The 15,836-nt window shown below is 49.5% G+C and overlaps 1 protein-coding gene across 1 annotated transcript in view; it reads right to left on the bottom strand.

Annotated features, from left to right (window-relative positions):
- The window catches only part of LOC143299434 (threonine synthase-like 1), a 43,281-nt gene extending 37,661 nt beyond the window's left edge, over positions 1-5,620 (bottom strand). The window contains exons 1-2 of the mRNA XM_076612630.1: positions 5,453-5,620; positions 3,547-3,687 (exon numbers count right to left, since the gene is read on the bottom strand). Coding sequence (XP_076468745.1) covers positions 3,547-3,687; positions 5,453-5,593 — 282 coding nt within the window. The 5' untranslated portion in view covers positions 5,594-5,620. The remainder of the gene's footprint in view (positions 1-3,546; positions 3,688-5,452) is intronic.
- Between the last annotated feature and the right edge of the window lie 10,216 nt (positions 5,621-15,836).

Genomic DNA, 15,836 nt, shown 5'->3' with positions numbered 1-15,836 from the left:
CACATTGGCTCTCAGGCAAATGACCTTGGTCAAGGTGTGCTGTGAGGCGGTTTAGAAGGATCCTGGCAAGTATCTTGCCTGCGATGGAGAGCAAGGAAATGCCCCGATGGTTATCACAGGCTTGCCGGTTCCCCTTTCGCTTGTACAAGTGAATGATAGATGCATCTTTGAAATCCTGGGGGATCGTCTCTTCTTTCCACATGAGTGAGTACAGCTGATGAAGCTTCTCAGTCAGCACAGTGCCTCCATCCTTGTAGACCTCTGCTGGTATGGAGTCTGAGCCAGGTGCTTTGCCACTGGATAGCAGACGGATTGCTTTCTGGGTCTCAAGAAGTGTTGGCGGATCGTCCAGTGCTTCGTTGGTGGGGACTTGTGGGAGACGGTCTATGGCTTCATCATTTATGGAGGAAGGGCGATTTAAGACACTGTTGAAGTGCTCAGCCCATCGTTCGAGAATGTTCTCCTTCTCGGTGATCAAGGTATTCCCATCTGCACTGAGGAGGGGGGATGATCCTGAGGATGTGGGGCCGTGGACTTCTTTTAAGGCATCATAGAACCTCTTCATATCGTGCCTGTCAGCATATCCCTGGATCTCATCAGCTTTGTCACTCAGCCACTTATCCTGCATCTGGCGTAACTTTTGCTGAACAGTCCTGCGGATGGCATTGTACGCATCCTTTTTTGATGTAGACTTTGGGTTGCTCAGGTGGGCTTGATGCAGACGGCGTTTCTCATCCAGAAGCTGCTTGATTTCATCACAGTTTTCATCAAACCAGTCTTTGTGCTTTCTGATCATGGGTCCCAGGGTCTCTGAAGCTGTACTATAGATCAGCTCACACAGGGTCCTCCAGTCAGACTCCACATTCTGGTTGTTCAGAGAGGCGGATTCCAGACGATCTTCCAGCAGCTCCACAAAGGACTGTTTGATGGTGATGTTTTTCAGCTTAGCGATGTTGAGCCGTTTTGGAGCCTTCTGGCCTTGGGGGCGTCTCTTGGGCTGGATTCGAATATTCAGCTTCGAGACTACAAGGCGATGGTCTGTCCAACACTCGGCGCCGCACATGGTCTTTGTTACACGTACATCTTGCCTATCCCTTTTCTGACGATGACATAATCGATGAGATGCCAATGCTTTGAGCGAGGGTGCATCCATGACGTCCTGTTACGGGTAGGGAGGCAGAAAAACTGTGTTGGTTATCAGCAGTTCGTGCTCTGCACATGTCTGAAGCAAAAGCAATCCATTTGGGTTGCAGTGGCCCACACCGTGCTTTCCAATCACTCCATCCCAGGAGATGTAGTCAGAGCCAACTCTAGCATTGAAGTCCCCAAGAATGATGAGCTTGTCTGCTTTAGGGATGGCAGCAATGACAGAGTGAAGGTCCTCGTAGAACTTCGCCTTCACTTCATCCGGGTTGGTCATGGTTGGGGCGTAGGCACTGACAATGGTGAGGTGCTTCTGGCCAGATGCCAGTGGGAGTTTCATGGTCATAAGCCCTATCGTTGACTCCCTTTGGGATTCCAGCTAGCTTGCTGACAAGTGCTGTTTTTACTGGCAAAACCAACACCAGCCTCACGTCGCTCTTCGCTTCTCGTCCACTCCAGAAGAGGTGTAACCAGATCCCCGTTCACAGAGCTCGCCTTCGCCTGCAAGCCGAGTCTCACTCAAGGCTGCGATGTCGATATTGTATCTGGCGAGTTCGGATGCAACTAGTGCTGTTCTCCTTTGGGGTCTGTCCGCGTTATCTCTGTCCAGGAGAGTCCTTATGTTCCAAGCACCAATGGTGAGAGGAACGATCCTTGCTTTTTTCTTTTCTTTCTCTTTGTTTCGACCGTGATGTAGGGTCCCGCCAGCCGCGGTATGCTGGCCAGGGTGATATGGAGCAGGCAATTTTTAGGGCACCTTTTCTAGCCCCTTCCTCATGCCAGGGAGGTGAGCAGTGCATTCCTAAAGAGGGCTGCTCAGACGCTCAGACGGCTGCCGAGCTCCCATCGCTGCTCCTGTCGACGAAGAACGACCCTATGGCCTGAGCCGCCTGCGTGCAGGTCTGCGGCTGCGACTGCCAGTGTACCCACACCTGTCGTTTCGTCCGCTCGCTGTCGCCCACAGGACTTGGGGGTGATGAAATGATGAAGGATGAAAGGTCATTTGGATGACTGATGACTTGCGCGATGAGTTTGTTTAAAGTGAAGAGGAGTTGTGCAACGTCGACCTCACTCTCTCGTCCGGGTCCATCAATTTCCAGTGGCAAGACTAAGTCGAGACGACTGGAGGATGAGCACGGATGCAGTGGAATGACCAAGATATCCTTTCGGTGTCTCATCTTGCTCTCTGCACTCCACAGTGTGCGTTGCTGTAACCGCCTTCCTCTCCGTTGAACCGATAGGTTTCTTCCGCAGATTCTGCCGGATCCAGACTTCGCAATGCATGGGTAGACACACCCCGGGGGCCAACTGCAGTGTGGCATGCACACAGCCCGGTGGAGCTAGATGGCCGTCGGTGGCTCTCCTGAGCCGACGCCCTTTTATGGATCTCCATAAGGGTGTCTAGCCACCCGCCTCACCAGTCCCAGAAGGGAGTGGTGGGAGTGCCGGTTTAGTCGTCGGCAACCCGACCCTGAACAGGTTGTACTGGATTACAGGTTACCAGTAGCAGATCTAATGACCTGACCTGACAGTGCTGATACTGTGAAAGACAATCACTGTAGTGGAGAAAGAGAGGGACTGACTGGTGCTGATACTGTGAAAGACAATCACTGTAGTGGAGAAAGAGAGGGACTGACTGGTACTGATACTGTGAAAGACAATCACTGTAGTGGAGAGAGGGACTGACTGGTACTGATACTGTGAAAGACAATCACTGTAGTGGAGAAAGAGAGGGACTGACTGGTGCTGATACTGTGAAAGACAATCACAGAGAGAGAGAGAGAGAGAGAGAGAGAGAGAGAGGAGAGAGAGAGAGAGAGAATGACAATGACAAATGATTTAATGAACAAGGCCACTGCACATAATTCATAGGGAGTGCAAAATCTGTGTTAACAACAAACACAAAATGTGGATAATTATACATCATGACCATTACATAGAGTCACATTTTATGAATGTTAATGCTCTAATCAGAGAGAGACAGAGACAGGCTGAGACAAAGAATGACAGAGTGAGAGACAGAGAGAGGGAGAGAAAGAGGCAAGAACACATCATCCACAACATTTCATAGACAATAAATATACACAGGAAGACATAGCACATACGCATATTTTCATTGGACATGCACAATACCAGTTACCTCTGAATCTAAAATTAGAAACAAAATCTGAAAGAGAGAGAGTAGGCTATGTCCTGTAACTGAGACAGACAGGTATGTGATATTTGACAGAGAAAGGGAAAGAGACAGGCAGAGAGACAGACAGACACAGACAGGCAGAGAGACAGACAGACAGGCAGAGAGACAGACAGGCAGAGAGACAGACAGACAGACAGGCAGGGAGACAGACATACAGACAGAGAGACAGGCAGAGAGACAGACAGACAGACAGAGACCCCAGGGACCTTGCTGGCAACGGAGGTTCCCCAGTAGGGCTCCAGGTGATGGTCATCCATGTCCAGGCACTGTCTGCCCAGCCTGTGACTCAGGATCCTGGAGATGGTCGTCTTCCCACACCCTGGACTGCCCATCAGGATGATGTTGGCCTGAAACACACACACACATGTATGTCAACACACACATGTAAACACATACACATGTATATAATATAAACACACACATGTAAACACACACACATGTATATAATATAAACACACACATGTAGACACACACACATGTATATAAACACACACGTGTAAACACACACACATGTATATAAACGCACACATGTAAACACACACACACATATATATATATATATAAACACACACATGTAAACACACACACATGTATATAAACACACACATGTTTACACACATATGTGTATATATCATATATATACATGTATGTATACATGTACGTATCATTGTTTGTATGTATATATACCGATACACTTACATGTACACACACACACACACACACACACACACACACACACACGCACGCACACAAAGCATGTGCACAAATACATAGTCTCATAGACACCCAGGCCAACCACATACATACTGAGGCTCAATCAGTCACACACATACATACATGTACACACACACACTATTATGTACCCCCCACCCCTCCCAAACACACACACACACATACACTAACACTATTATCTAAACCCCTCACACACATATATGCACTAACATACATTATAATGTAAACACCCCCATAGACATATATGCACTATCAGACACTATTATGTAAACCCCCCCAACCCCAACCCCCAACCCCACCCCACACACACACATAATGCACCTTCATTATGCTTTTACACTTACACCCAGCTCCCCCATTTACAGAGATTGAGACATGTCAGAGATATACAGAGAGAGAGACAGAGACAGAGAGAGAGAGACTGTGAGGAGGGACTATATAATATTATTATTTATATAAATTTCAGTTATACTATTTCCTGATTTCGATCCCCATCACATCTGGGTGGATTAAGGGTTACAGATTTTTATTATCTCCCATATCACCACATGTGTAGACCTGCTGGTGATTTTTATTACCTCCCATATCACTGTATGTGTAGACCTGCTAGTGATTTTTATTACCTCCCATATCACCATATGTGTAGACCTGCTGGTGCCTGAATCCCCTTCATGTGTACACACACGCAGAAGATCAAATGTGCATGTTAAAGATCCTTTAACCCATATCAGTTGTTGGTTTTGGAAACAAGAATGTACCCAGCACTCACAGTCACACTCCTGAAAATGAAGTATGGCTGCCTACGTAAATAAACAAAACGGTCATTCACATAAAATGTAACATGTCTATGTGAGTGTGTATGTTTGTGCTGCACTGAAACATGATGATGATTGATTGACAAAATAATGGGAGGCCAACGGCAACTGTCAGTTGAGTCTACCCTGACAGGCAGTCTTTGTGCAAATGACTTGTGTTTGTACAGTGTTTAGAGCTTGGTCTCCGACCAAGGACAGAAGCTACATAATATCTATTTCGTCATCTTAATCATCATCATCAAATATATAAATTTCTGTACAGACATTGTACATTCTGTACAGACACTGGTCGTCTGCCTGTGTCTTTATCATTCAAACAGTTGTGTAACTTAAACTGAAGCATGCATAACGACATGTCATGAAGTGTAAACTGTTGAAAGTTACATTCTGAGCATCAAAGTGCGATTTTATTAACTTGTTTGTAGTTTCGACGACCATATTCTCGCACAAAAAGTATGCACGTCACACAAACGCACGGGTTTGGAAGTGGTGTATGGGGGACAATACGACCTTGACCCCAGGTTGGCCCCTACAGATGTTCACACATGTCCCCGCCTCCACAAACCTTGCATCCCAAAGCTCTCCAGTCCTGCCATGTCTTGTGGCCCTCACTGGTCAGAGTCCGAACACTGCTGCACACCACTTCATGGCCTGTCCGCCGTACAGCCCGCAGCCATGATAGTCGTCTGGTCAGGAGTCTCATCATGGAGCGGTGACGGGGTCAGCCCGATACTCCCCCGTGTCGATACTCCCTCTCGCAAAGATCCAAAAACAGTCAAATACAGATGTATGTATATATTTGTGACTGATAATGCTTTCTGCTTTATCAAATATGTGTTGTGGAAGGATGAATGTGTTATGTGTTCTCTTCAAACAAGCCGTCCGCCTTCTGAGTTGAACAGCGACTTAGTAGGCCCTATGTGTTGGGCCCGCTGTTGTGTGGGCTCGCTTTTTTGTAGTTACACGGGCCGTGTTACACGGACTTTCGACTTTTCCATCACGACTCAGTGTATCTGCGAGGAAACGCTCTCTCTCTCTCTCTCTCTCTCTCTCTCTCTCTCTCTCTTCGTCTCTCATTTTCTGTTTCTCTGTCTCTCCCCCTCTCTGCCACTCTCTCTCTGTCTCCGCTGTCTCTCAGTCTCTCTCTCTCTCTCTCACTCACTCTCCGTCTCTCATTTTCTGTTTCTCTGTCTCTCCCCATCTCTGTCACTCTCTTTCTCTCTCTTTTTCTCTATCCCTCTGTCAGTTTCTCTCTCTCTCTCTTTCACACACACACACTCTCTCTCTCTCTCTCTCTCTCTCTCTCTCTCTTTCACACGCACACGCACGCACACACACACACACACACACACACACACACACCGTGACACACACACACTCTGGCACAAACACACACACTCTCTCTCTCTCTCTCTCTGTGTCTCTCATTCTATCAGTCTCTTCTCTCCGTCAGTCTCTCTCTCTCTCTCTCTCTCTCTCTCTCTCTCTCTTTCTGTCTCTCTCTTTCTGTCAGTCATCAGTTCTTATGCTGATGACACTCAACTCCAGAAGAGTGATACCCCCGAAAGACTGTCGTCGCTCTTGCAAGAAACATCCAACTGCTTCCTGGATATTCAAAATTGGACTGTGACTCTAATTAAGTTACAATTGAACGCGGACAAAACTGAAGCAATGATCATAGGAACTAAACAAAAACTCTCTTCCATCACAATTGACACAATCATCAAACTTGGCAGTACATCCATCCCTCTTTCCAGTTCAGTCAGGAACCCGTCGGCGTTGTCCTTGACAACACACTGTCCATGCAAAAATTTATCAGTCAGACATGTCAATCCTGCTGCTGTCAACTGCGGCGCATCAGTTCCATCCGGAAATATCTGTCCACTGCCGCAACATCAAGACTTGTCGTTTCTCTCATTCTCTCTCACCTTGACTACTGTAACTCTCTATTGTCTGGTTTGCCTGCTTCATCCATTCAGTCCCTTCAGCGCATACAAAACTGACTCTGCTGCCCGACTCGTCCTCAGAAAGAAAAGATCTGAGCACATCACTCCTCTTTTGCAACATCTCCACAGTGGCTCCCTGTCTCACACCGAATAAAGTACAAGATCACTCGGCACTCTATGCTACAAATGTATTCACAAATCAGCCCCTTCCTATCTCTGTGACTGCCTTCACCTCTACACTCCATCTCGATCACTACGATCAGCTTCGGATCCACTCTATTTACGCATACCCAGATTCAAACTCTCGACTGTTGGCCGTCATTCTTTCTCTGTCTCTGGACCTTGCAATTGGAATCATCGGAGCTTCCTTTTTCGCTTCAAGTCTCCACACTCAGCTCTTTCAGGTCTAGCCTTAAAACCCACCTCTTCCCAAAATAGCCACCCTTCCCTGCCTCTTCCTTGTCTTCAGTTTCTCCAGTTTTAGAGTTATGCGTGCGTGAGAATGACTGGTGCGAAAGCGCTTTGATTTGTCCATGCACAAGATTCAGCGCTATATAAATACCATTATTATTATTATGTCTCCCCCTCTCTGCCTCTATCTCTGTCTCTCTCTGTGTCTCCCCCTCTCTGCCTCTCTCTCTCTCTCTCTCTCTCTCTGTGTCTCTCTGTCTCCCCCCTCTCTGCCACTCCCTCTCTCTCTCTGTCTCCGACTCTCTGCCACTCTCTATCTCTCTCTGTCTCTCTCTCTGTCTCCGCCTCTCTGCCACTCTCTCTCTGTCTGTCTGTCTCTCTCTCTCTCTCTGTCTCCCCCTCTCTGCCACTCTCTCTCTGTCTCTCTCTCTCTGTCTCTGTCTCTGTCTCTCTCTCTCTGTATCTCTCTTTCTGTCTCCCCCTCTCTGCCCCTCTCACTCTCTCTCTCTGTCTCACTCTCTCTGTCTGTCTCTCTCTGTGTGTCTCCCCATCTCTGCCACTCTCTCTCCCCTCTCTGCCACTCTCTGTCTGTCTCTCTCTCTCTGTCTCCTCCTCTCTGCCACACACACACACTCTCTCTGTCTCTCTCCCTCTCTCTGTCTCTCCATCTCTGCCTCTCTCTCTGTATCTCTAATTCTCTCTCTTCCCTCTGTTAGTCTCTCTCTCTCTCTCTCTCTCTCTCTCTCTCTCTCTCTCTCTCTCTCTCTCTCTCTCTCTGTGTGTCTCTCTCCGTCTCTCATTTTCTGTTTCTTTATCTCCCCCCCTCTCTGCCACTATCTCTCATTCTCTCTCTTATTCTCTCTCTGTGTCAGTCTCTGTCTCTATCTCTGTCTCTCTCTCTCTCTCTCTGCCCGCATACACACACTTATACACAATCATATACGTTGTGTGCATCCCGCTGACGCACAGTAAATACATTATTCGGTGAACACCACACACACACACACACACACACACACACACACACATTCATACTGTTTCGCCGCGATATGAGATTCAGTACTGATGATGGTTTTAAAGTTAATCAGTGTAATTTGTCACAATTTACAAAGAAAACCAAGAAGGACTTTGTGGAATAAGTTCTATCTGGAAAGAAAAATGCTACTGAAAAGAAATAGGTCAGTAACAGAATGCCTGTAACGCTGGGGTACATTTTAGCTCTGGTCATTCTTGATTGTAAAAGACTGAGTGATATAATACGAAGCTCTACAAACCTAATCTTAGTCAAATAGGACACTTCATTAATAACAACATACCATTTTTGTTGATCACACACTTTCTCGACAATATAAAAACAGTGTCTTTTTTTAATCATACCGTGGTATATTCATACCGTAATTCGTTTTTGGCAGACAAGTATATTTGGATGGCAAATTGATAAAACTTTCGGGAAATCATTATGAACCCCCCCTCCCGCCTGGGTAAGGGGTGTGTGTGTTTGTGTGTGTGCGTGTGTGTGCGTGTGTGTGTTTGTGTGTGTGTGGAGGGGTTATGGTCACTTGAAGGTCTGCCACCAATGACCATTGTTGACCACTGACCGTCGCTAACCACCAGACCACCACTGGTCACCGACGGATGAGTAGGCAGGCAGGCTTATCTGTCGGTGTGTGTCCTCATATGGGAGAAGAGGCCGATTCTGGATGCACAGCACTTCCCACAGGTGTTGCACGGGAAAACGTCTCCAGAAGTTGAGCCCCGCTTCCTTCGCTCACGCTTCTCCTTAATGGCCAGCGTTTTCTTATTTTCAAACGTCTTTATGACACTAGAGCACAGCATCCCCCAGCGAGAGCGGTCAAGGGCATCAGTTTCCCAGGAAGCGATGTCTATGTCACAGGCTTTGAGCTCTGTTTTCAAGGTGTCCTTGAAGCGTTTGCAGGGTCTTCCAAGTTCACGGTGGCCTTCCTTCAGCAGGCCATACAGTAGCATCTTCGGGATCCTGCTGTCTGTCATGCGGACAACGTGTCCTGTCCAGCGTAGCTGGCACTGGATCAGCAGGCTTTCGATGCTGGGCAGGCCGCTCCTCTCTAGGACCTGGAGGTTGGAGACCCTGTCTTGCCACTTTATGCCGAGGATCCTTCGTAGGCATCTCTGGTGAAACTGCTCAAGTTGTTGAATGTGAAGGCGATACGTCGTCCATGGTTCACAACGGTACAGCAAGGTGGTCAGCACAACAGCTCTGTAGGTTTTGATTTTGGTGCTGAGCCTGATGCCTTTGTTGTTCCAAAGCCTGTTGTTGAGTCTGCCAAAGGCGGAGCTGGCCTTGGCGATGCGCAGCGTCACTTCTGCATCAAGGGCTCCATTGCTGCATAGGGTGCTGCCCAGGCAGAAAAAAACTTGCAGAAAAAAACTTGTCGGCTGACTTGATCTCTGTGTCACTGATCTTGATTGCAGGTGGGGGGAAGGCACTGGCGTTCTGTGAGCTAGCTGGTTGATACATGGACTCGGTCTTGCTGAGGCTGATGGTGAGTCCAAAGCAACTGCAGGAGGCTAAGAACCTGCATGTCGTCATGGGTGCGTGCAACAAGCGCGCAGTCATCAGCGAAGAGGATCTCTCTCAACATTGCCTCAAACACCCTGGACCTAGCGTGGAGTCGCCGCAAGTTGAAAAGTTTGCCATCTGTGCGAAACTGAATGTAGATTCCCCGGTCACAGTCTTGGAAGGCATCAATCAGCATGGCAGAGAAGAGAATGGAGAACAGCGTGGGTGCCAGGACGCAGCCCTGCTTCACTCCATTTACCACAGGGAACGGATCTGACATGTCAGTATTTTCCTGTACTCTCGCCTGCATGCCATCGTGGAATGACGCAATCAGCTGTATTAGGCTCTCTGGGCAGCCGAACTTTAGGAGGATCTTCCACAGACCACGGCGGTTCACCGTGTCGAAGGCCTTAGTCAGGTCTACAAAGACCATGTGTAGCTCCTTGTTCTGCTCACGGCACTTCTCTTGCATCTGGCATATGGCAAACACCATGTCACATGTTCCCCTGCCTGAGCGGAAGCCGCACTGTGCTTCAAGGATGACAGTGTTGGAGACATGGTCAACCAGTCTGTTCAGTATGATGCGGGCGAAGATCTTGCCAGCGATGCAGAGGAGAGAGATTCCACGGTGGTTATCGCAGGATGTTTTGTCTCCCTTCCGTTTGTAAATGTGGACAATTGAAGCATCTTGAAATCCTGGGGAACCTCCCCTCTCTCCCAGATAGACTGGAACAGGGCGGTCAGCTTGTCTGTCAGCACCTCGCCTCCATACTTGTAGATGTCGGCCTGGATTCCATCCGCTCCTGGTGCTTTTCCTGACGTTGTCAGCTTCAGGGCCTTCCGGGTCTCGGCCTTGGTGGGAGGGGCAGCTAACGAGTCATCGACTGGTAGCTGTGGGAGGGCTGCAATTACCTCGTCAGATACGGACGAGTCCCTTTTGAGGAAGTGTTCTGCCCAGCGGGCAAGGATGTCTTTCTTGTCTGTCAGGAGGGTGGTCTGGTCCAAGGCTCGGACAGGGGTTGATCCTGTGACTCTCGGCCCATACACAGCTCGGAGACCATCATGGAAGGTCTTCGTGTCGTGAGCATCAGCAGCGGACTGAAGCTCTTCGGACTTTCTCTCCCACCAGGTGTTCTTCATCTCACACAGCCTCTTCTGTACGAGTTGCTTGGTTTGCAAGTACTGGTTATTCTTCCTCTGGCAGTCTTTATCAGGAATGTGATCCTGATGCCATGTATGCAGTGTGTTCAGGAGCTTGGAGATTCCAGAGTCGTTCTCGTCAGACCAGTCTTTGTGGCTCCTCTGTACAAAGCTGAGTGTGTCAGCTGCTGATGTGTACACAGCATCTCTAAAGGTGCTCCATACCTCTTCTACATCAGTCGATGCAGGAATTTGTTGGAGAGCTGCTTGGATTTGCTGCTGCAGCACATCCTTGGTGATGGGGAGACGGTGGATGTTCAGCTTCCTTGGGGGTTTCTGCCTAGCTGGTTGGAGCTTGCGTGCAAGTCTGATGCTACTGCATACAAGGTGATCGTCCGACCAACAGACTGCTCCTCTCATGCAGCGTGTAATGGAAACATCACCTCTGTCCCTCTGCCGGACAATCACATAGTCCAGCATGTGCCACTGCTTGGAGCGGGGGTGCATCCATATTTTCTTGTACTTGTCCGCTTGCTGGAAGAGGGTGTTGGTGATGGTCAGTCCATGCTGCGTGCAGAGCGAGAGCAAAAGCAGTCCGTTGGAGTTGCACTTGTCAGTGCCATGCTGTCCTAGGACTTTTGGCCACGAGGAGAAGTCCACGCCGAAGCGGGCATTGAAATCCCCAAGGATGATTAGCCTGTCCTTCTGTCTACCGCTGAAATGGTGCGGCTGAGCTCCTCGTAGAAGGCTTCTTTGATGTCATCAGGGTTGGTCATCGTCGGGGCATAGCAGCTGGTGACTGTGGCGAAGCGATCCTCGGACAGCTTCAGACGCAGAGTCATCAGCCTGTCGTTTATCCCACGTGGAAGGCTGTCAAGCTGTCGTGCAAGTTTGGTTTGTATGGCAAAGCCCACGCCTGAGGTTCTTTGGGTGCCATCTGGCTTCCCAATGCAGTAGAAGGTGTAGCCCCGTCAAACTTCCTCCAGATGGGTTTCACCGGCAGACCTGGTTTCGCTCAGGGCTGCTATGTCCACCTGGCAGCGATCAAGTATTCTAGCAATGAGTGCTGTGTGCCTTTCTGGTCTGTCAGGTCGTCTCTGTCCCAAAGGGTGCGAACATTTCAGGCACCCAGAGTCAGGGCATGACTCTTGGTTCTTTTCTTCTGTTGTTTTCGACCGCTAGTGTTGGATGTCCAAGTAGGTGCGGTTTCCTACTAGGTACTAGGTGAGGCAGGCTTTGTTTAGGGATCCTTTTATCTCCCCTTCCCCATGTGGGGAGAGCAGTGCTGTCCCTAAAAAGGCCTGCTCTGACGCTGTGGGAGGATACTGGCACCGCATGTGCCCAAGTCTACAGCGGACAACCATCACCCCACAGCCGCCTGCGTGCAGTCGTGACTAGGATCCTCTGCCTGTCCCCGTCACCACTTCTCCATCGCCGTAGGGCTTGGGAAATCTGGGTTTTGAAGGGCTAGCTCGTCGTTCCGACATTAGCCTGGTTGCCTGACCAGCACAGGTGACTTTTTTTTAGTGAAGAGTTGTGCAGTCCCTTCCCCACTCTCTCGCACGCACACACACACACACACACACACACACACACACACACACACACACTGCGTGAACGGTTACTTTTCCCTCACCAGTAGCCGTCTTTTTCCTCTATGTTTGTCAAATAATAGTAGGCCTCCTTCTGTCATGGCTGACCATGGATAGAGTATATTCGACCTAATGTCTAATTGGGCTGTCTGCTTGGACCAAGCAGCGTTGCCTGTGACTGTAGAGACCGATGCGAGAGAGACAGTCTCTGTCGCAGCGATCACATGTGTAAGTTGATGCTGGTCTGTTGGCTGCCGTCCCCTTTCTGCGAGCTCGCTTTTCTGCTGCAGCAGCTGACAGTTTGTCCTCACCAATCCGTAGCTGATTATTGAGAGTGCTTCTCCAGCTGTTGTGGTCATCTGCAAGGTCCTCCCAGGACTCAGTGTTGATCTCAAGTACCTTCATGTCACGTTTGCAAACGTTTTTGTATCACAGCTGTGGGCGGCCAATGCTTCTCTGCCCCATGGCAAGCTCTCCATAAAGGATGTCTTTTGGGATGCGACCATCTTCCATGCGGGGAAAGTGGCCCAGCCAGCGCAGCCGACACTGTCTCAGCATGGTATACATGGTCGGGAGGCCAGCGCGAGTCAGGACTTCGGTGTTTGTCACCTTGCCTTGCCAGGAGATGCCGAGTATGCGCCGTAGGCTTCTCAGGTGGAAGGTATTGAGCCTTTTCTCCTGACGAGCATGTGTGGTCCACGCCTCAATGCCATACAGCAAGGTGCTGAGGACGCAGGCGTTGTATGCAGCCATCCTTGTCTTCGTGGTCAGCTTGGGATTTGTCCACACTCTTTGTGTGAGGCGGGCTAGCGTTGTGGCTCCTTCCCGATCCTCTTGTCGATCTCGGTGTCAAGGGAGAGGTTGTCGGTGATGGTGGACCCAAGGTAAGTGAATTGATGGATGGCTTCAAGCTCGTAGTCATCAATGGTGATGGCTGGTGGAGATGGCGTGTCTTGGCCTAGGACATTTGTCTTCTTGAGACTGATGGTCAGACCGAAATCTTTGCAGGCCTGGGAGAAGCGGTCCATTAGTGACTGCAAGTCCCGCTGGGTGTGGGTCACAACTGCGGCATCGTCAGCAAAGAGCATGTCTCTGATGAGGGCTTCGCGAACTTTTGTCCTTGCTCTGAGGCGGGCGAGATCGAAGAGCCTGCCACTTGGACTGGTCAGCAGGTAGATCCCTTCTTGTGCTGTGCTGAACGCATGTCTCAGGAGAAGAGCAAAGAAGATTCCAAATAGGGTGGGGGCGAGGACATAGGCTTGTTTGACACCGCTGCGTACGTCGAAGGGCTTGGCGAGGTTACCATTAAACTGCACCGTCCCTTTCATGTTGGAGTGGAAGGACTCAATCAAGCTGTGCAGTTTGGGGGAGGGTGGGGGGGGGGCAGCCGATCTTTCGAAGAGCCCTGAAAAGGCCGTCTCGGCTGACTAGGTCAAAAGCCTTGGTGAGGTCAATGAATGCAACATACAGGGGCATCCTCTGCACTTCTCCTGGATTTGGCGAAGGGAGAAGATCATGTCTACTGTGGATCTCTCTGCTCGAAAACCGCACTGTGATTCCGGGTAAACGCGTTCGGCCAGTTTCTGCAGGCGATTTAGGAGGACCCGAGCATAGACTTTGCCTACAATGCTGAGAAGTGAGATGCCTCTATAGTTGTTGCAGTCGCTCCTTTCACCCTTGTTTTTGTACAGGGTGATAATCTTGGCGTCCCTCATGTCCTGCGGTACAGCTCCGTCATTCCAGCACTGACAGAGGACTGTGTGCAGAGGATGCAGAAGAGTAGTCTTGCAGTGTTTAATGAGGTCTGGGGGAATTCCGTCACTGCCAGGTGCCTTGCCTGATGTCAGGCTGTTAATGGCCTTGCTGAGTTCGTCCTCAGTTGGCTCTGCGTCAAGTTCTTCCATGACCGGCATGCACTTGATGGCATCGAGGGCTGAGTTGGACACCATGTTTTCTGTGGAGTAGAGGTCGGAGTAGTGTTCTGCCCATCTCTCCATCTGCTGGCGAGGATCGTTGATTACTTCCCCCGTGGAGGATTTGAGGGGGGCAGTCTTGCTCTGTGCTGGTCCCAGTGCCTTCTTGATGCCATCATACATCCCTCGGATGTTGCCTCTTTCAGCAGCATTCTGTATCTCATCACTGAGCTCTGTCCAGTGCTCATTTGCACATCGCCTGGCGTTAAGCTGAACCTTACTCCTGGCGGCCCTGAGGATTTGCAGGTTCTCACTGGGTGACCGTTTGTACTCAGTGAGTGCAGCGCGCTTGGCCTCAATACTGGGAGTCATCTCTGATGATATGGCCTCAAACCAGTCGTGGGACTTCGCGGTTTTCTTCCCAAAGGTGGCCATAGCAATGCGGTGCATGGTGTCTCGTAGCGTTTCCCATCTTTCTGGGCTGCAATGCATCGAATTCTCTCTCAAAGGCCTCTGCGAACTGTTCTACAAGGTCTGGCTGAGACATCTTGCTGACGTCAATGCGAGAGTTCCCTTGTTTCTTTGAGCAGTGGAACTTCTTTGGTTGCAGTCTGATCTTGCAGCATACCAGAGAGTGGTCCGTGTCGCAGTCTGCGCTGTGGTAAGAGCGAGTGTGGAGAAGGTTTTTGATGGCAGCTTGTCTTACTGGGATCAGATCCAGTTGGTGCCAATGTTTTGAGCGCGGGTGCCTCCAGGAGACTTTGTGTTGGGGCTTCGTCTTGAAGAAGGAGTTGGAGATGCACAGTTCATGGCAGGTACAAAACAAGTAGTTGCTGTCCATTCTCATTCATTTTCCCCACTCCAAAGGAACCGAGACAGTTTGTCAAATAACACTTATGGTTAAAAGACGCTAAACTGAAGAAGAAGAAGAAGAAGAAGAAGATGATGATGATGATGACAACTGCAGCAGCAACAACGCACACACACACACACACACACACACACAAGGGGGAGTATTGACACGGGGATGTATCGACACGCTCCCGTGACTAATTCCACAGATGACGAGGGTAGTTATTCTGGTCTAATGCCCATAACCCCCCCCCCCCCCCCCCCCCCCCCCGACCCCCCCCAGTTACTTGGAGGAGTGAATCTGGCCTAATGCAGCCACATACAACCCCTATAATAATAATAATGGTATTTATATAGCGCTGAATCTAGTACAGAGACAAATCAAAGCGCTTTCGCACCAGTCATTCACATGCATGCATAACTCTAAAACTGTAGAAACAAAAGACAAGGAAGGGCAGGCAAGGGAGGCTATTTTGGGAAGAGGTGGGTTTTAAGGCCAGACTTGAAAGAGCTGAGTGTGGAGACTTGATGAAGCGAAAGAGGAAGTTCATTCCAA

Source organism: Babylonia areolata, chromosome 25 (assembly GCF_041734735.1).
Source record: "Babylonia areolata isolate BAREFJ2019XMU chromosome 25, ASM4173473v1, whole genome shotgun sequence".
Lineage (NCBI taxonomy): Eukaryota > Metazoa > Mollusca > Gastropoda > Neogastropoda > Buccinidae > Babylonia > Babylonia areolata.
The sequence above is the reverse complement of the archived record's forward strand: the minus strand, read 5'-3'. Positions and strand labels throughout refer to the sequence as shown.